Source organism: Sceloporus occidentalis, unplaced genomic scaffold, assembly GCF_023333645.1.
Source record: "Sceloporus occidentalis isolate IW3139 unplaced genomic scaffold, rSceOcc1.0.p SCAF_3, whole genome shotgun sequence".
Classification (NCBI taxonomy): domain Eukaryota; kingdom Metazoa; phylum Chordata; class Lepidosauria; order Squamata; family Phrynosomatidae; genus Sceloporus; species Sceloporus occidentalis.
Window position 1 is genome coordinate 124,710,394 of NW_028316983.1, and position 20,379 is coordinate 124,730,772.

Genomic DNA, 20,379 nt, shown 5'->3' on the forward strand with positions numbered 1-20,379 from the left:
ATGTCTCAGGCTACAGTCCTGTGCATTTCTCTAGGAGTGAGTCCCCCTGAATTTGTTTGGACTTATGTCTGAATAGATATTTGTATGATTGCATTGGCAATGTAAATAGCATTGCTTCACATGGGTGTGCAGAGTGGAACTGCAATAAAGTAATTAGATGGTAAACTCTCCCAATTGATCTCTACAAGTTAGTCTTTCCTGTTGTTTGATGCAGGATTAATAAATGAAAAGAAAAGGGGCAGAGAAAAGAAAACTAGTAGAACTAAGCTTTGAAATACAGTCAGCCCTTCGTATCCATGGGGGTTCTGTTCCGGACTCCCCAGGTAGATGGCAAAAACAATGGGACCTCAAGTCCCATTGGTTTTAATTGCAGTATGATGTGCTCACTGCTGTGATGACATAGCTGCGTACACATGCCACTATTGGGGTGAATGGGTTGGGGCTATATGCAGATGCTCAAATCCACTGGTGGCAAGCATGTGGTTGGGGCAGCTAGACTATTTAAGTTTTATCGAAATCTCAGAAACAAATAAAAATCAGAACTGATTCAAAATTCAAATCAAGAATGCTTCTCTGCAATGCTGATACTATTTTAGGGCAATTAGAATTGTGTGAGAGGAATTTGACAGGGCACTTCATGCATGTTTCTGGGAAATACCCCCTTAACTAGAAGGACTCTCCTCTTCCCGATTTTTAAAAACGTGTGTTTATTCCTTTTGCTTCCCTCAACAATAGAACATGATGTTCTGTTCCCAAACTAAGTTATGCTGCAGCAGTTGCATTCACCTAAGCTTATTGGAAAGGCAAAATCCTGCCTTCTCTCCTCTTCCTCTTGCTGAGTTGAATGTGAACTACTTTTGTACTTTGAAATCATTTTGCAGCAATTGAAGTAATCCAAGGATGAAGAGGAAAAGTGGCAGGAGGAGAGAGACAGTGGAGTTCTTTAAAAACATTTCGGGAAAGTGAGATGGCATAAGATTAAGTGGTGTTGTCCCAGCCAACCCAGTGCAGTTGGTGGATATGACAATGAAAGAAAAAAAATGAGATTGGAAATGTTCCTTTTTAAGCTACAGTTCTCAGAATCCTCCAGCCAGCATAGCTAGTGGTCAAGCTGGTTGTGTGATTTTGGCAGTTGCAGTCCAAAAGTAACATTTCTAAGCTTTGTTTCTTCCACGCTATGAAGAGAGCACAAGAACATGGGTAAGATTAAAAATGTGCTTTGCTTATAAAGTGCACCCATGCCAGGTGTGGGCTTGCATCTGTGCTGTGAGCACACGTGCATGTGGTAGTGCAATCGGGAGTGTGCACCCATTCAAAAGAACAGGACTTAAGGTCCCACGTTTTTTCCCTGCAGATATCAAGGGTGCACTGTACTACTGAAGTGTAAGTTTGTAAACTTCTCAAATACTGAGTCTGATTCTATCATGGTACTGTTTATGTTTTATTTATTTCCCACCTTCCACATTACACAAGACCAATGTGTCCAATACCTTGGACTCACAAAGAAAAAACAGTGAAGACAAAGTTGTGAGGCTGAAGGAGAATGGTTTTGTTCCACTGACCAGGTAATTGTTGAAGAGGTGTACATAACCAGATGCACATTCCAGCAAGTAATAAAAAGCTCGAGTGTAATCTCCCAGAGCTATACAGTGTTGAGACAAGGGCACGATGACAGATTCCACAATCTCTTCACATTCACATGAGCTCACAGTCTTGTCATTTTTCTTGCCCATTCCAGTAAGGAAGATTATTTCATCCATCCTCTTTAGGAACTCCATTTCTGTAACTTCAGCTCTGGCATGGTGAGAAGAAAGGAATCCTCAGCCACTCCTAAAGCATGGGTGGTGTCCCATCACAGAACATAGAAATAGTTTCTAAAGTTTTAGGAGATTATCGCATTAACTTTGCTCATGGCAGAGATGTGGGATGTAATTATAAGAAGGTGGATCTTATCGCATTCACTTGTTACCAGGCAGCAGCCAGCCAGTTGGCAACCCAGGCATCTCCAGGCTTCCCATTCTTGAAAGGCTGCGGCAGAAGGCCGGGTTGCAGATCGGCTGCCTGCTGCCCGTTTACAGGTGAATGTGATAAGATCTGCCTTCTTAAAGTTACATCTTTCAACTATGCTGGGAGAAAAGGCAATGCAATAATCTCCTTAATTATCAGGGGTTAGTCAATCTGGTGCACAACTAGGAAAAATATCTTTATAGGACTACAACTCTCAGAATTCCAGATAGGTTACTTTTCCAAACTATGATTATTTGATGTAATCAGTAGTATATTGGACTACATCCAATAATACTCAAACTAAAATCCTCACTCAATGATGAAACATTCTGCCTAGCTGAAAACTGTAATCACTATTCTTTCAGTCAAAGTACATATGACAGTATCCGTCATGCTAATTTATTGACAAATCTTCTCAATTAAAATATAAAAAGTAGGTGGTTTTCCTTCCTTCCTTCCTCCCTGCCTTCCTTCCTTCCTTCCTTTATTTATTTCCTTCCCACCTTCTGTTTATCCTCTCTTCCCACATGCATAAGTGAGAAAAGCAGTTCACTACCCATCTCATGCACAAACTGTGGTGGTATAAAGAGGATATAGTACTTTGAATGGCCTCTAGTGCATTGCCTAAAGGAAGATGTGCACCACCAAAAAAAGAGGGCAGTCTTTTGAACAGCTTTAAATCATGAATAAAGCCATTTTTTAAAAAGGCAACAATGTTCAGCTGATCAAGGTTACAAACAGTGAACTAGCACATAAAAGCTAGCAGAACAAGTATTCAAGGAAGGCCACTTTTGCAGCATCCAGACTGCTATAGGCCTGTTACAGACTGCCAAAATAAAGCTGCTTCGGGTCTTTTTGGAGGTATGCTGTTTAAATGATGCATGCATCCGAAGAATCCGGAAGCTGCACCAAAGCTGCACTCCAGTGCTTAGTGTGGCTTTGGCGTGACCTCCGGATAGGGTTGCCATAAGCAAAGACCTCCAAACTGGGACAAATGTAGGACAATATATCAAAATGTAGGACTTTTAAAATGTCCTACATTTTGATATGTAGGCCTCGCCGGGGCCTGGGAGGGAGCGTCTCTGCGGCCGGAGCTCGGACTGCGGAGAGCCCTCCCAGGCCTCAGCAAGTTTTCTCTATCCCTCCTTCTGAAGTCTCTAGGAATGGAATTTTTGCATGCAGCAGTTGCAGAGCCATTGGAACCCAAAATACCTTCCCAGCAGTAGTGTTGCTGGGTGTGTGTGGAGAATGTGACCCACATTAGGTGACACCCCATCACCCCCCCATCTCAATGTCACCACTTCATCCTTCTCACGAGGAGAACAAAGCAGCCGCACAGAGGGTGCTGCACTCCCCCCATCTTTGACATGGCATGCATCAGGAGGGAGCCTGCCCAACACCCCTTACTGCCATGCACTGTTGTACTTGTGAGTAGAGTGACACAGGGTAGCGAGATGGGTGGCACTCTTTTGCCCCCCCCCCGAAGTCCTGCCCACCAGCACTGGGTGACACCCCAAAGAGTGATGTCACTTCCTCCTATTCCCTTCCCGCCTTTTAAAGATTTCTGTGCATGGTGGTAAATCCCAGAGACATGAATATTGTTCTCATCAAACCTAAAAGAGTCTTGCATGATGACGTTTCTCTGCACGGTATCTTCTAAGAGACAAAAGAGAGTAAAGAGAGAGAAATACATAATTCTAGAATATTGTAACATATAGTGTGGCTCCTATACTTTCATTAGAACTGGTCTTGTGCTACTGCTACTTAAAACAATGAATGGAATTATAGAAGAAGATATACCCCCTACATGGACTTCCTCCAATATAATGATTATACCTAAAGAAAACAAAGATATGACAGACCCAGCAAATTACAGGCCAATATCATTATTAAATTGTGATTATAAATTGTTCACATCTTTAATGGCGAAAAAATTAAAAGGAATTCTTTGCAAATATATTCATGAAGATCAAAATGGGTTTTTGCCCAAGAGATTAAAGAAAATATAAGGAACCTAACTGATTACCACGAAAACAACTACTGTTAATTTTTTTAGATGCCAAGAAGGCATTTGACAAAGTTAATTGGATTTTTATGAAGGAAGTGCTAAAGAGAATGGATATTAGTCAAAAAATTTTAATGTGGCTGAACAAAATATATAACAAAAAAGAAGCTAGTATAATAATAAATAGAACTAAAACAGATACCTTTAAAATAAATACAGGAGTTCACCAAGGATGCCCATTATCTCCATTATTGTTCTTAATAACTTTTGAAATATTATTATCACAAATAAGAGAAGAAAGGAAAATCGAAGGGGTGAAAGTAAAGGGATGGGAATACAAAATAAACGCATTCACAGATGATTTGGCTATCTCCTTGGGTAACCCTGTGGAAGACATTGATTTACTTATAAAGAAACTAGAAGAATATGGTGATGTTTCAGGTTTCAAGGTGAACAAATATAAAACTCAAATACTAGCAATGAATATACCAGAAGATGATAAACAAGAAATTAGCACTAAAACGGGATTCCAATTGGGGAAGAAAGTTAAATACTTGGGAATTGAAGTAACAATGAAGAATACAGATCTATACAAAAATAATTATGAAAGAGTATGGAAGGAGGTGAAAAAGGAAATGAGCAGATAAAATAAATTGAAAATTTCATGGATGGGCAAAATGTCTGTGATTAAAATGGTGATTCTACCTAAAATGATGTATCTATATCAAAATTTACTAATCATTACAAATGAAATATCTTTTAAAGGGTGGAATAAGGACTTGGCCAATTTTATTTGGAATAACAGAAAACCCAGAATAAACATGAAGTTGCTATTTGACACAATTGAAAGAGGAGGAGTGGTACTACCAAATTTTAAGTTATACTATCAAGCATTGGTATTGAGTTGGATACTAGATTGGATAAGACTTAAGAAACAAAAGATACTAAATTTGGAAAGTATGGAGTTAATATTCGGTCTACATGGATATCTACTATATGATAAAACTAAAGCTAATCGAGATGTCAATAATCACTACATCAGGAAATCACTTCTAAACGTGTGGCAGAAAATAAAAGACATTTGGTTTTCAAAAATACCACTTTGGATTTCTATTAATGAAGCATTATTTAAAAATGAGAAAATGTAATGTGAGAAATGGCCAACTTATGAGGACATTACAAAGATTGAAGATGGTCAAAGGAAACTAAAAATGGAATTAGAACTACTTAATGAAGGGTACAGGTGTAGTTGGTTTCTATACAGATGAATAAAGGAAAGATTCTTGATGGATCAAAAAACTCAAGGAATAGGGAAAGGTGAATTGGAAATAGAGAAAATAATTAGAGAAGAAGGAGTACATGAGATTTCTCATTTGTATAAAATATTGCTCCAATATGATTTAGAACAAGAGGTGGTAAAGAAATGTATGATAGACTGGGCTAAAGATATGGCTCTCCAAGAAAAGAAAATCCTGTCTAATGAAAGAGCCAATTGTGCATGGGGTTAACTAGTAAGCCACAATTTCTACAGAACCTTGAAAAGCAAATTAATTTGGAAATAAACAGCAATGGGGGAAAAACTGGGAAAAACAAATGAAGTATACCCCTAATTACGACCTAAGAGAGAATCTAATGAAAATGCAATACAGGTGGCATTTAACACCACAACTTTTTGGCAAAAATAGACAAAAAGTGTAAGAAACAGATTCACACTATTAGCCATAATTGACCAAGTACCAGAAAAATGATGGGCAAAAGCAAAGCACATGCAATGAATCATAGAGTTGGAAGAAACCACAAGGGCCATCCAGTCCAACCCCCTGCCATAATCAAAGTATCCCTGACAGGTGGCCATGGCTTGAATGATTCTAGTGCTTAGTGCTTAGTTGTATATCTTTACTCCTTCGGATCTTTAGTGCTTAGTTGTATATGTGCTTAGTTGTAAATCTTTACTCCTTCAGATCTTTTCAAGTTCTAGTTCTTTCACACACCCACTCTTAGGCCCAAAACAGACAGAAAAAAAGCACCTTCTGCACACTTTGGGGCTATGGTGATTTTGATGACGCATGCCCCAAAACCATGCAGAAGCTATGTCGGGGCCATGACAGGGCCACCTGAAGTGACCCAAACCCTGTTGTGGCCTGTTTGGGACTGTGGCAGCAGCCGGCCTCAGGACTGCGGCTTCTGGTTAGCATGGCCCTGGAGCAATCAGGGTGGGAGCAGTCTCTGGCTGCTCCTTTTGCCTCATCTGCTCAAGACCCTTGTCTCCGCCTGCATTACTATTATTAATGTTTATTTATATAGTGCCATAAATTTGCATTGCACTTTAGAGGCATCATCAAAACAGCATATAACCTGCCAATGGCGCACAATCTAAATGTCATAAAATATAAACTATACAAAATCAAGCAAGTTATGCAGTTAAAATACAAACTGTAAAAACAGCTAATACATATAATCATTATAATCTAGGCTTTCCAGGATGGATGACAAATCTGTTTTAATGAAGATTTTGCTCTTTGAAAAATCCACCTCCTATAAACCAACTCAATTTTTACTCGAAATTTCTGTGTGCAAAAACTATGCTGAAATCATGCATGTCATTTATTTACTGTTTATTTATCTTTCATCTCAGGATCAGAGAGTAGGTAAACCTGTGACTTCTGAATCCTGTTGCTGAAGAGTAACTTGTCTGAATCCCTGTACAACAAATAAAACTCTGGCAGATGTCTAGAAATACTTACTAGTTCTACTGGGCCTTAGCATTAGTATTAATATTAACACCTACCCTGGGCCTTTGGTTCTTCTTCTTCGTCTTCTTCATCTTCTTCTTCTTTGTCGTGATCTTCTTCTTCTGCTAGTTTCAAATGAGCTTTTTCTTCTTTTTTTCTAATTTCAGTGTTGCTTCTTCTCTCCCAGTTAAACACTTTATTCCACTCCCTATTTAATAAATGCTGAACTACTCTTCTAAAGAGAAAAATGCCACTTTAAATACCTTAAGAGTTCTCACAGGGATGATAGAACCATAGAATCTTAGAGCAGAAAAAGGCCTCTGTTCAGTGTAGAATCTCCAGCTAAAGCTTCTCCAGTAAGTAGCTGTCCAACCTCTTTTTGAAGATGTCCAGGGAATGAGAGCTTACCACCTCTCTAGGCACTTTTCTGCGGAAAAGTTCCTTTTAATGTTCAATTGAAATCTACCTTCTGTAACTTAAAACCATTAGACCTGGCTCTTTCCTCTGGAGCTACTGTACTCAGCAGGCCTGCACCCTCGTCTCTGAGGCAGCTCTGGAGGTGTTTAAAGAGTGCAATCATGTCACCTTTCAGTCTTCTCTTCACCAAGCTAAACATGCACTGCTCCTTCAACCTTTCCTCATATGTTTTGGTCTCCTTTGTTCCCCTTTTCTAAACCTACTCTAACCTGTCTACATTCTTATAGAATCATAGAACCATAGAGTTGGAAGAGACCACAAGGGCCAGCCAGTCCAACCCCCCTTCTGCCATGCAGGAACTTCAGCCTCTGTTTAAAGATCTCCAAGGAGGGAGACTCCACCACTCTCCAAGGAAGTGTGTTCCACTGTCGAACAGCCCTGACTGTCAGGAAGTTCCTCCTAATGTTAGGTGGACTCTCTTTTCCTGTAGCTCGCATCCATTGTTCCGGGTACTGTTCTCCGGAGAAGAGAAAACAAGCTTGATCCCTCCTCAATATGACATCCCTTCAAATATTTAAACAGGGTTATCATATCACCTCTTAACTATCTCTTCTCCAGGCTAAACATCCCCAACTCCCTAAGTCATTCCTCATAGGCCATGATTTCCAGACCCTTCACCTTTTTAGTCACCATCTTGTGGACACACTCCAGTTTCTCAACATCCTTTTTGAAAAGTGGTGCCTGACCAAAGCAGAATTGAGTGGTACTATTACTTCCCTTGATCTAGACACTATACCTCTATTGATGCAGGTTAAAATTGCACTGGCCTTTTTAGCTGTTGCAACACAGAGAAAATAACAGAAAAATTTGTGTGTTTATCGAATTTTGATGAGAATTCTTTGCATCACTACCTTGCCAAGGTCTCTGCTGATTTATGAAAGCACACGGTTCTTTTTTTGAGGAGAAAACTGAAAACCAGTGAAAAATAGGTATAGAGTAGTTCTGCTTTTTCATTGTTCTCTGTTATTATTTTACCATCAGTACTGAACAGGAGGCAGGCCTGTTCTGTGCTGCCCCAGATTTTAAGTTACAGGACAGTATATTTCAATTGAACACTAGAAGAATCTTTTGAATAGGAGCAATTGGCTATGGAACCAATTGCTGAGAGAGTTGGTGGGGTACCCTTCTCTGGACATCTTCAAAAAGATACTGGACAGCTACCTTGTGGAGATAGTCTAGCCCTGAGCAGGGCATTGGGCTTCATGCCCCATGAGGCCTCTTCTAATTTTATGATTCTGCAATTCTGCAATTCATCTTCTGCAAACTGAAATTATTTTGACTCGCTATGAGCTAGAACAGGGAATAAGAAATGCTTCATTCAGGTGCCAATAAACCCACTTTTGGATTTTTAAATGGAATATAGACTTTCAATCTTTCACCTGCAGTTTCTTCAGTAGTTATCAGTATATTAAAGAGAGCAACCTACCTCTGCTACGCCTTGGAACTCTAGTTTCCTTCCAGCTCTCACAAGAAATTGTGTCTAAAGGTGAGGAAAATGAAACGAATACAAATACATGTTTGATAGCTTCCTATCGTTCAAGAGGATAAGTGTAAATGAAATACTATACTACACTCTACTTGGTATAAATGAAATACTTTACCACCATTTGATTCCTGCAGATTTTCCAGAGCAACATGCTTAGAGCTGGCTAAGGACAAATATTTACAAACTGCAAGAGAAACATAGTTGACAAAAAAAGTTATCTGAAAATACTTTTTCAACATTTTAAATCACCAACACTACAATTGAAATCAACTTTACCAAAGACAGTGACCAGGAACTGAAAGAACTGTTATATTGATTAATTATCTCTTTTTTTAAGAGTATAAAGTAGTTCTTAAAAAAGCTTTTCAATATCTATCCTCACGTCCGGAAAATTCACAGTCTAGGGAAAAAAGGCTACTAAGTACAGAAAGAACACTAAGTACAGAAAGAACACTGCTCTGGGGTTGCCTATCGGGTCTGGTGGCGCTGTTGGCCAGACTGTAAAGGGAGTCATACCCAGAAGGAGCTGCTAAGCAGTAGCAGCACCCTATCCCCACCGCGGGAGAGGCAGCCTGGCTGGTGGCTGGGGTATCTGCCAGGCAACCTATGGATGACAGCATAAGTTATTGCACTGAGGTGACAAAAACCCTAATGATTCCACTGCGGAGAAGAATGCAGGACTCCTGCTTAAGGAGGCAATAGACTCAAGTAAGACATTGGGGTCAGAACAATTCATAGAATCATAGAGTTGGAAGAGACCACAAGGGCCATCCAGTCCAACCCCCTCCCATGCAGGAAATCTAAATCAAAGCTTCCCCGACTGAGGACCATCCAGCCTCTGTTTAAAGATCTCAAAGGAAGGAGACTCCACTACACTTTGAGGGAGTTTGTTCCACTGTCGAACAGCCCTTACTGTCAGGACGTTCCTTCTAAAGTTGAGGTGGAATCTCTTTTCCTGTAGCTTGCATCCATTGTTCCGAGTCCTGTTCCCTGGAGCAGCAGAGAACAAACTTGTTCTCTCCTCAATATCACATCCCTTCAAATATTTAAACAGGGCTATCATATCACCACTTAACCATCTCTTCTCCAGGCTAAACATCCCCAGCTCCCTAAGTCGTTCCTCATAGGACATGGTTTCCAGACCCTTCACCATTTTAGTCACCCTCCTTTGGACACGCTCCAGTTTCTCAATGACCTTTTTGACTTGTGGTGCCCAGAACTGGACACAATGTTCCAGGTGGGGCTTGACAAAAGCAGAATACAGTCACACTATTAATTCTCTTGATCTAGACACTATACATTTATTGATGCAGCCTAAAATCACATTGGCCTTGTTAGCTGCTGCATCGCACTGTTGACTCATGTTTAATTTGTGGTCCACTTGGACTCCCAGATCCCTTTCACATGTAGTCTCGTTCAGCCAGGTGTCCCCCATCCTATATCTGTGCATTTCATTTTTCTGCCCTAAGTGCAATACATTACATTTCTCCATGTTGAAATTCATTTTGTTAGCTTTGGCCCAGCTTTCTAGTCTATTCAGGTCATTCTGAATTTTGATCCTGTCCTCTGGGGTATTAGCTACTCCTCCTAATTTGGTGTCATCTGCAACTTTGATAAGTATATCCCCAATTCTGTCATCCAAGTCATTGATAAAGATGTTGAATAGCATTGGGCCCAGGACAGAGCCCTGTGGGACCCCACTGGTCACTTCTCTCCAAGATGAAAATGAGCCATTGTTGAGCACACTTTGGGTTCGGCCTGTAAACCAATTACAAATCCATGTAACAGTTATGTTGTCTAGCCCGCATTTTACAAGCTTGTTTCATAGAATCATAGAGTTGGAAGAGACCACAAGGGCCATCCAGTCCAACCCCCTGCCATGCAGGAAATCCAGATCAAAGCATCCCCGACAGATGGCCATCCAGCCTCCGTTTGAAGACCTCCAAGGAAGGAGACTCCACTACACTCTGAGGAAGTGTGTTCCACTGTCAAACAGCCCTTACTGTCAGGAAGTTCCTCCTAATGTTGAGGTGGAATCTCTTTTCCTGCAGCTTGCATCCATTGCTCCGGGTCCTAGTCTCTGGAGCAGCAGAAAACAAGCTAGCTCCCTCCTTAATATGACATCCCTTCAAATATTTAAACAGGGCTATCATATCACCTCTTAACCTTCTTTTCTCCAGGCTAAACATACCCAGCTCCCTAAGGCGTTCCTCATAGGGCTTGGTTTCCAGACCCTTCACCATTTTAGTTGCCCTCCTTTGGACACACTCCAGTTTCTCAATGTCCGTGGCGTCCAGAACTGCAAGAATGTCATGAGGAACCCTGTCAAAAGCCTTACTGAAATCAAGATATACTATATTCCCTTTATCTATCAAGCTGGTAATTTTATCAAATATAGAAATTAGATTTTTCTGGCATGACTTCTTTCTCTGAAACCCGTGTTGACTTTTTGTGATTATGGCATTGCTTTCTAGATGTTCACAGACTCTCTGTTTAATTATCTGCTCTACAATCTTTCCTGATATAGATGTCAGACTAACTGGACGATAATTGTTGGGATCCTCTTTTTTCCCTTTTTGAAGATGGGGACAACGTTTGCCCTCCTCCTGTCTGCTGGGACTTCTCCTGTTCTCCAGGAGTTCTCAAAGGTTATTGCCAATGGCTCTGATATTACATTTGCCAGCTGTTTTAATACCTTTGGATGTAGTTCATCTGGTCTTGGAGACCTATATTCATTTATATTAACCAAGTATTTCTGTATTATCTCTTTACTTATTTTGTGCTGAAATTCCCCTATTCTGTACTCTGCTCCTTTATCCTCAGGTTGAGCATCCTTTGCGTTTTCTGAGAAGACTGAAGCAAAGAAAGTGTTGAGTAATTCTGCCTTTTCTCTGTCCTCTGTTAGCATTTTGCCATCTTCTCCATGCAGTGACCCTACTGTTTCCTTCTTCTTCCTTTTGCTGTGGACATACCCCAAAAGCCCTTTTTGTTGTTGTTAAACTCTCTTGCAAGGCTGAGTTCATTCTGTGTTTTAGCTTTTCTGAATTTACCCCTACACTATTTGTTTGAATTCCTCTTTGGTGATTTCCCCCTCTTTCCATTTCTTATACATGTTCTGTTTAAAACTTAGTTCAATTGAAAGTTCCTTATTTATCCATTGTGGTTTCTTGAGACATCTCCCATTTTTCTTCCTCATTGAAACGGTTTGAAATTGTGCCTTCAGTATCTCCTTCTTGAGGAACTCTCATCCATCTTGAACTCCCTTCTCTTTTAGTATTCCTGACCATGGGATCACCCCCAGTAATTCTTTAAGTTTACTAAAATCAGCTCTCCTAAAGTCTAGAATGTGTGTCTGACTATGCCTGGCTTCTCCTTTCCATTGTATAACAAACTCCAGGAGTACATGATCACTCCCACCTAAGCATCCTACTCCATTAACTAGGTCATCGCTGTTGGTTAGGATCAGATCCAAAATAACTCATCTCCTTGTTGCCTCTTCCACCTTTTGGACAATGAAATTGTCTCCAAGGCAAGTGAGGAATTTGCTAGATATTAATGTTTTGGTGTAAATGTCCCTGACATATAATGCTATTCCTCCCCCTTTTCTGTTTGGCCCATGTCTCTTAACAAGGTTATACCCCTGTATTCCTGCATTCCAATCATGAGATTCATCCCGCCAGGTTTCAGTAATGTCTATTATATCATATTTGCTTTGTTGTGCTAGGAGTTCAAGTTCATTTTGCTTATCACCCATGTTCTGTGCATTAGTGTAGAGGCATTTTAGACCATGGGTCCCCCCTACTTGCTGCCTGTGCAAGTTTTTTTGCCTCCCACTTTTGGGTCCTTGCACTGTTTGTCTATGTTCCCTCCATGACAGTTTGACTATTTTCTCCAGCCCTTTTGTATTCCAGAATACTATCTCCCTCCCCCACATAACTCAGTTTAAAGGCGGCCATGATCAAATTTTTGAGACTGTTGGCAAAAACGTTTTTGCCAACTGGCGTGAGATGCCACCCATCCCTTGCTAGAAGTCCCTCCTCATGGAACCTCAGACCATGATCCAAAAATTCAAATAGTTCTTGGCGGCACCATCTGCGGAGCCAGTTATTCACCTCTGCTATTTTCCTCTCCCTTGCTGGACCATGCCCTTCGACTGGGAGAAGAAATGAGGTGACAAACTGTGTATCCATGTCTTTCAACTTCCTACCCAAAGCCTCATAATCCCTTATGAATATGCTTAAGGCTGTGCCTTGCAGTATCATTGGTTCCTACATGAACCAAAAGAAAGGGGTAACAGTCAGTAGTCTTGACAAGTCTTGTCAGCCTCTCTGTCACATCATGGATCTTTGCCCCAGGGAGACAGCACACCTCCTGAGACTCATTGTCAGGCCCACAAACCACTGGTTCAGTGCCTCTCAGCAAGGAGTCCCCCACGACCACCACACACCTTCTCCAAGGCTTAGCAGTGGCTGTTCCTTCTGGTGGTACTCTCAGGCTCCCCTGCTCTGTCCCTGAAGTCTGTCCCTGCTGTTGTTCCTCATCATCCTTGATAATAGAGAGAAATTCAAATCGATTCTGTAGCTGCAAGCTCACAGAACGTTCCCTAGTTTCCCTACTTCTGTGTGTGACATTCCTCCAACTATCTACTTCTTTTGTATGTGAATTGACCTCCTCCTCCCCAGCAACTTCCTCTATGTGTTTCCCATCCAGGGCCTTCTGGTCCATTCTGGTCAGAAAAACCTCTTGCTCCCTATGATGCTGAAGTGTAGCTACCTGGGCCTCCAGCTGCTGTACTTTCTCTTGTAAGAGGGCTACCAACTTGCACTTAGTGCAGGTGAAGTTCCCCACATCTGTGGGCTAGAAGACAAACATCCCACAAGTGTTGCAGGTGATTGCAGCAGGTCCCTCAGTGTCCATTCAGAAAAGTCTTAAGGAGGAACTGAACAAGACTGTAGACTTCCCCTGCTAAACAATAGACATAGCATATCTTGATTTCACTAAGGCCTTTGACGAGGTTCCCCATGATATTCCTGCATACAAACTGGTAAAATGTGCACTAGACACATACAATTGTTAGGCGGATTTGTAATTGATTGATGAGCAAAATCCAAATGCTGCTCAGCAAAGGCTCCTCTTCATCTTGAGCTAGCAGCAAGGGGGCTGAGTGGGACTGCCGCGAGGCACAGTTTGAGAGGTTTTAGTTGTTGTTGTTGTTGTTGTTGTTATTATTTTCTTATATCCCATTTTTCTCCCAATATAGGGATTCAAGGCAGCATACAGGGACTCAAGGCAGCAATTAGTTACCCAATTTAGTGAGAAGAGAAGTCCAGAATTAAAATGTGTGTTGATATCTTGCAGGATTACAGCTGGGAAGGCTGTGGACAATATTAGGAGCTGTCTGAGGAGCAGATGTTGTTAAGATTAGTTAAACTGAGGAAGTTCAGCTAAAATTATTGTTAGGGTAGCAGATAACTTGAAGTTAACAGTTAAAGAAGCTGGGTATAGGTTCTGTGTGAACCAAGAGTGAAAGGAAAAGTACAGTGTGTCAAATGAGAGAACGTGATAAGATTTGCAACTACTGAAACAATTCAAAAACTGTAACAAGCTTGAATAAGAAAAAATATAATAAACTTTGTAAATTAAGTTCTTTCTTTTGTTTTCAACAAGAAGTTGCATGAAGTGTTTTTAAAGATAGCATTATACACGCTACCAAACACACTGAAAATGCTACCAAGAAAGAAAAGACCCTTTATTGTTTAGGACACTTCAGATAGTGGCTGTATAGTTATCATAGAATCATAGAATTGGAAGAGACCACAAGGGCCATCCAGTCCAACACCCCACAATGCAGAAAATCACAATCAAAGCATCCCCAACAGATGTTCATCCAGCCTCTGTTTAAATAATTCCAAAGAAAGAAACTCCACCACTCTCCAAGGGAGTGTGTAACAGCTCTTATTGTCAGTACATTTCTCCTAATGTTGAGGTGGAATTTCTTTTCCTGTAGCTTGGGGGTACTCCTGGACTCAGCTTTTAACCTGGAGGCCCAGGTTTCTGCAGTGACCAGGAGTGCTTTTGCACATTTAAACCTTATGTGACAACTGTGCCCATTCCTTGAGATGCTGGATCTGGCCTCAGTGGTACATGCCTTGGTTACATCATGTTTGGACTAATGTAATGCGTTCTACATGGGGCTGCCTTTGAAGAATGTTCAGAAACTTCAGCTGGTTCAAAGAGCTGTAGCCAGGCTGCTAACAGGAGCAGGTTATAGAGAGCACACAATGCCCCTGTTGAAACAGCTCCACTGGCTGCCCGTTGGTTTCTGGGCACAATTCAAAGTGCTGGTGATGACCTATAAAGCCCTACATGGCTGAGGTCCAGGCTATTTGGCAGGCTGTATCTCCCTATATGAGCCAGCCTGGGATCTGAGATCCCCAGGGGAGGCTCTTCTCTCCATCCCACCACCATCACAAGCACAGTTGGTGGTGATACAAGAGAGGACCTTTTCTGCGGCTGCCCCTAGACTCTGCAACTCCCTGCCCAGGGAGACCATGGCCCCTCTTTTGATGGCCTTCCGCCAACAGGCGAAAACTTTTTTCTTCAGACAGGCATTCAAAACAGAATGCTTTTAAAGAATGGCCTGGGGTACTATATTTTAAGCATTTTTATCTTTTTAAAGTATTTGATATTTTGGCATTGAATTTGCTTTAATTATTGTAGTAATTTAATCCTATTTTAACGTATTGTTTTTGTATGTTTTTAATTGTATGGTGTTTTTTAATGTTGTAAGCCACCCTGGTACCCAGTCTTGGGAGAAGACTGGGATATTATTATTAATAATAATAATAATAATAATAATAATGAATTTTCAATTGAGCTAAATTTTAAAAGGGACATGTATAAGAAATGGAAAATTGAGGAAATCATCAAAGAATTCATACAAATAGCCAGCTCATGTAATGAGACAGTAAGAAAAGCTAAGCACAGAATAAGCTCAAGCTTGCTAGAGAGATGAAAAACAACAAAAGGGGCTGTTTGGTTATGGCATTAGCAAAAGGAAGAGAAAAGACATAGCAGGGCCGCTGCAAGGAAAAGATGACAAAATGCTAACAGGGAACAGAGAGAAGGCATACTTATCAAATTTGCAAATGACACTAAATTAGGAGGAGTAGTTAATATCCCAGGGGACAGGATCAGAATTCAGAATAACCTTAACAGTTTAGAAAGCAGAGCCAAAACTAATAAAATGAATTTCAACATGGAGAAATGTAGGATACTACACTTGGGAAGTTAAAAAAAATGAAATGCACAGATATAGGATGGAAGGCATCTGGGTTGATGGTAGTACATGTGAAATTTAGGAGTCTTAGTGGACACAGGCTGAAGATGAGCTGGTAATGTGATGTGACAGCTAAGAAAGACAATGCAATTCTAGACTGTATCAATAAGAGTATGGTGTCTAAATCAAGGGAAGAAATAGTACCACTCTATTCTGCCTTGGTTAAATCTCACCTGGAATCAATCTCCATCCGATGCCCCCAGATCAGAGCTACAGGAAAGGTAGTATCAGCTTTTAGCAACCCTCAGTCACTATTTCTCTCACCTTTGCTTCATACGTTCGTGTGTGTGTGTGTGTACACGTGTGATGGTTATTTTACTAATAAAATTAAGAAGCCTGATTTGGAATTGCCTCTGGAGTTCTGTGTGGTTTGGAACCATTATAAAAGGGTAAGATCCCAGGCTGAATATTGTCCCAGCCAAGATATTCTTTAAATTGAGTTATCTTAGGCCTGTTACAGACTGCCAAAATAAAGCTTCTTCGGGTCTCTTTGGAGGTATGCTGTTTAAATGATGCATGCATCCGAAGAATCCAGAAGCTGCACCAAAGCTGCACTCCAGTGCTTAGGAATGGAGTGTGGCTTTGGCGCGACCTCCGGACTCTTAGGACCCATGCATCATTTAAATAGCATATCTCCAAAGAGATCTGAAGCAGCTTTATTTTGGCAGTCTGTAACAGGCCATTATTTCCCTTTCAAATATTCTTTGTAGGTGCCCTCCCAGGACCCCAGCTTTTTGGGTAACACGGTGTTACCTAAATTACACTTAATTCACTATTCAGCAGCTTAACATAAAATGCACATATAAAAATGGTCTTGTTTATACCCACATGTCTTCCTGGCCTTCAGAGCAACCAAACTAGAAAGTTTTTCATAAGCTCAGTTTCCTAGGAACATGCCTACCAGATGTTTTCCCCATTGGTTTAACAGTCTTGGAGGACAAGTGGAGTTCACTGGAGAACTCATCTTCTTTCAGTGTGGCATACAATTCTTTTATTTCAGTGAAGCATTGAAAGATATGGGATTCCACCAGGGCTGCCAGTGTCTGGTTCATCTTCATCTTTGTCCATTCAGGGAGGATATGGAGAAGCAGTTCTGTGGTGAAGGTCACACCAATGACAGATGCACATTTCACCACCATCTGTTCTGAAGGGTTCATGTTGTCTAGCTCAGCCAGGGCAATTCCTAAGCAGATAAAATTGCCATACAGTCAGAAACGTAGTGAAGGCACATGCTAAATAACTGAGCCTAAAAAGCGCCCCATAACAATAGTGTAGTCAGAATACCGAGACAGTTCTAGAATGATATTTAAAATAGAGATGCAGAGTTTGTATCGAACTTTATAAAGAAAAGACAAGGCAAACTCCATGTACTGTATAACACAGGAAACACTCAGATCACATCTTGCTGAGATAGAGCATGGAACACTTAACATAAACTGGTGATGTTTTCTTCCTGTTCCTCAGAAAGTCACTAAATAGAGAGGTAGCACTTGAAAATTCATGTTCCTCTGTTGACACTATGCCAGAGACATCTGATAAGACTTTATTACTACTCAAGAAAAGAAGAGACTGTTTGAGTTTTCTATTAGACTTCACATAGCTGTAAGAAGTATGCCAGAGTATTTTATTATGTAGTCTATACTTATGCCATATATGCTTCCCTAAATCTTGCTATGTGTTGCCTGAAATATCCAGAGATAGCCATGTTGGCCATATAGCAAAATCAATAACATCCAAACAATGATACCTTTATTGCGACAACCAAAATGCACAATATACATGTTGGAAGCTTTCGAAGCTCCATTGGCATCTTCATCAGGCAATGTGCTAAAATCCATACAGGAGAAAAATTATTGAAGATGTTAGTCATTGGCCTGCATTTTGCTGACTTTGTTCTCAGATGGTATGGAGGGGTATTTCTTACAGGTTGAACTTCCTCCTTTTGACCATGTTCCTGGGAGATTCTCAAAGTCTAGGAAATTTAAAATCCATTTGCAACACAAAAATGATACTTTCTTTGAAATCCAATATGTCTCCATCCTTTGTGAAGCCACAGGCCACTTTGTAGGAGGAGGACACTGAATTTCTTAAGAAGCCTTCATGCTTTGCATCAGGAAAATGTAGGTGGTGTTCGGGTAAAACATGCCAATCCCATCCCAATATTAGAAACAATATTGTTTTACCTTTGTTGGAGTTAGAAACCGCAAATAGTAAGGTCCCAGTCCACTGGCTCTCTCTTACCTCTCTTAACCTTACTACAGTCTTGTGGACTTGAGGTCTGCAGTCTTGAATATTCATGGAGGGGCAACCTCCATTATTTTCAATGGGGTGCGCCCCGTGCACGCTTGCCTATGGGGCTTGAATATAGGTGAGTCACCATTTTCGCAGGGGGGTCCAGACTGGATCCCCCACAAAAATGGAGGGCCAACTGTATTTGAGGTTTTTACCTCCAAAAAAGGTAAAACATTTATTTCCCCCAAGTCACTGATAAAGATGTGGAATAGCACGTTTTCCTTCCTCCAGTCTGCTGGGACTTTTCCTGTTTTCCAGGAGTTCCCAAAGATTATTATCAATGGCTCTGAGATTACATTTGCTCTGAGATTACATTTAATCTTTAAAGAGTCATGCAGACTCTTCACAGCAGCCTGCCAGGTGGTCTACATGATGCTCATATGGGGCAGAATATAAAAGGGCCCTGGCCACTTCATTCAGCTCTCCTGGGCAATACTGTGCAGATGTAATGATGTTGAATCCAGGTCCCTCAGATTTCCTGCCATAATGTATACTTACACACTTTAGTTGTGTGTGGTATTTTAATGCTGAATTCAATTAAATACCGGATGATGGGATATGCTGGCACAAGATGGTGTTGGCTGCCTACATTCCTGGGGATGGTTAATAAGTAGATGTGTGGGGAGTAAAGATTTCTCTGGGAGCTTCAAGAGAGCTTCACATAAGCTTCTCATGGAAATGGCTGGTACAGGTTTGGAAGGAAGGACAACCCTGTCCCCCTTGGACAGGGCAACATGGTGAGAGACTAGCAACTACTGAATTAACCTCCGAACATTATCTTATTTTATCACCCCCATACATCTTAAAATGCCACCCAAAGGCAAAAAATAAATAAAAAAATCCAGGCCTGTCCCAATAACAATAGTGAAAACCAGGAATCCTTCAAAGCAGAGAAACAGATGAGGATTGACTCATTTTTTCTGGTGGCAGAGACAACACTACTCATGAGTAACAGATCTACAATACAACTCCTTTTCCTTTCCCTGAGTCATTACAGAAATCTGAATTAAGGCTCCATTCCCACTGGGGCATTTGCCCTGGGTAGACCTGGGCAGATCCGGTAACCCCCATACCGAATCTCCCCGGTAAGAAGTTCCCACTACCTTTACTGTGATTACCCCACAGATGTTCACACTCACCAAAATTGTGGTTTAAGATGGAGCCTCCTTGTTGTCAATCAATGGTGACATGACATGCAGCCATTTGTCAATGGCATGTGTGCTTCCCCCCGCCCCCTTTTAAAAACCTAGCAGCAAGGTTCGCATATTCTGTCAAATTGTCAATTGTGTTTAATCAAGCTTCCTTTTCATGGGAATTCTCCTCCAATCTGCCCCAAACCACAAGCATCCTTGTCCTGGGGTTTGTCCTCCAATCTTCCCCAAACCACAAGCATCCTTGTCCTAGGGTTTGTCCTCCGATCTTCCCCAAACCACAAGCATCCTTGCTCTGGGGTTTGTCCTCCGATCTGCCCCCAAAGAAGCCTTTGCTTCATTGCTTTTATTTTGGCTGCAGCAAGCAAACGAAAGGGAAATGTAGCACAAGCATACACATTCTATCAATATGTATCAATCTGTAGCACAAACATTTGCATAATCTGTCAAAATAAAAATTACACAGAGAGAGAGAGAGAGAGAGAGAGAGAGAGAGAGAGAGAGAGAGAGAGAAAGCCGCTTGCAAAAAGCTGGTGCAAGAGGGGAGGCATGTTCTGCCCACCCTCTGACCTAAATCCCTCCCCTGAACTTGACCTGATCATGACCGGGGCCAGCAGGGAAGAAACGGGTTTTCCAAAAAGAAACGAGAAATAATCCACTTTCAGAAAAACCGCTCTTAGGGGGATTTGCCCTGGATCAGGTGTGCAAACCCCTGATCCAGGTGTCTTTAAACCAGCGCCAGTGGGAACTTCCCACTTTTAATCTGGTTTACAATTCTGTGCAAAAGGTAGTCTGAATGGCCTCTAAGTAAAACAGCATCCCTGATTTGTTGGGACCCTTAACTCTCCTAGCATAAAGTGGATGCTTCGGGCTGCAAACAGCTATCCATC

General features: G+C 41.2%; 1 protein-coding gene across 1 annotated transcript in view; it reads right to left on the reverse strand.

Annotated features, from left to right (window-relative positions):
- Nucleotides 1-20,379, reverse strand: part of ADCY10 (adenylate cyclase 10) — a 141,811-nt gene that overhangs the window by 49,644 nt on the left and 71,788 nt on the right. The window contains exons 19-23 of the mRNA XM_089518331.1: nucleotides 16,948-17,229; nucleotides 8,823-8,891; nucleotides 8,648-8,701; nucleotides 3,621-3,663; nucleotides 1,563-1,794 (exon numbers count right to left, since the gene is read on the reverse strand). Coding sequence (XP_089374457.1) covers nucleotides 1,563-1,794; nucleotides 3,621-3,663; nucleotides 8,648-8,701; nucleotides 8,823-8,891; nucleotides 16,948-17,229 — 680 coding nt within the window. The remainder of the gene's footprint in view (nucleotides 1-1,562; nucleotides 1,795-3,620; nucleotides 3,664-8,647; nucleotides 8,702-8,822; nucleotides 8,892-16,947; nucleotides 17,230-20,379) is intronic.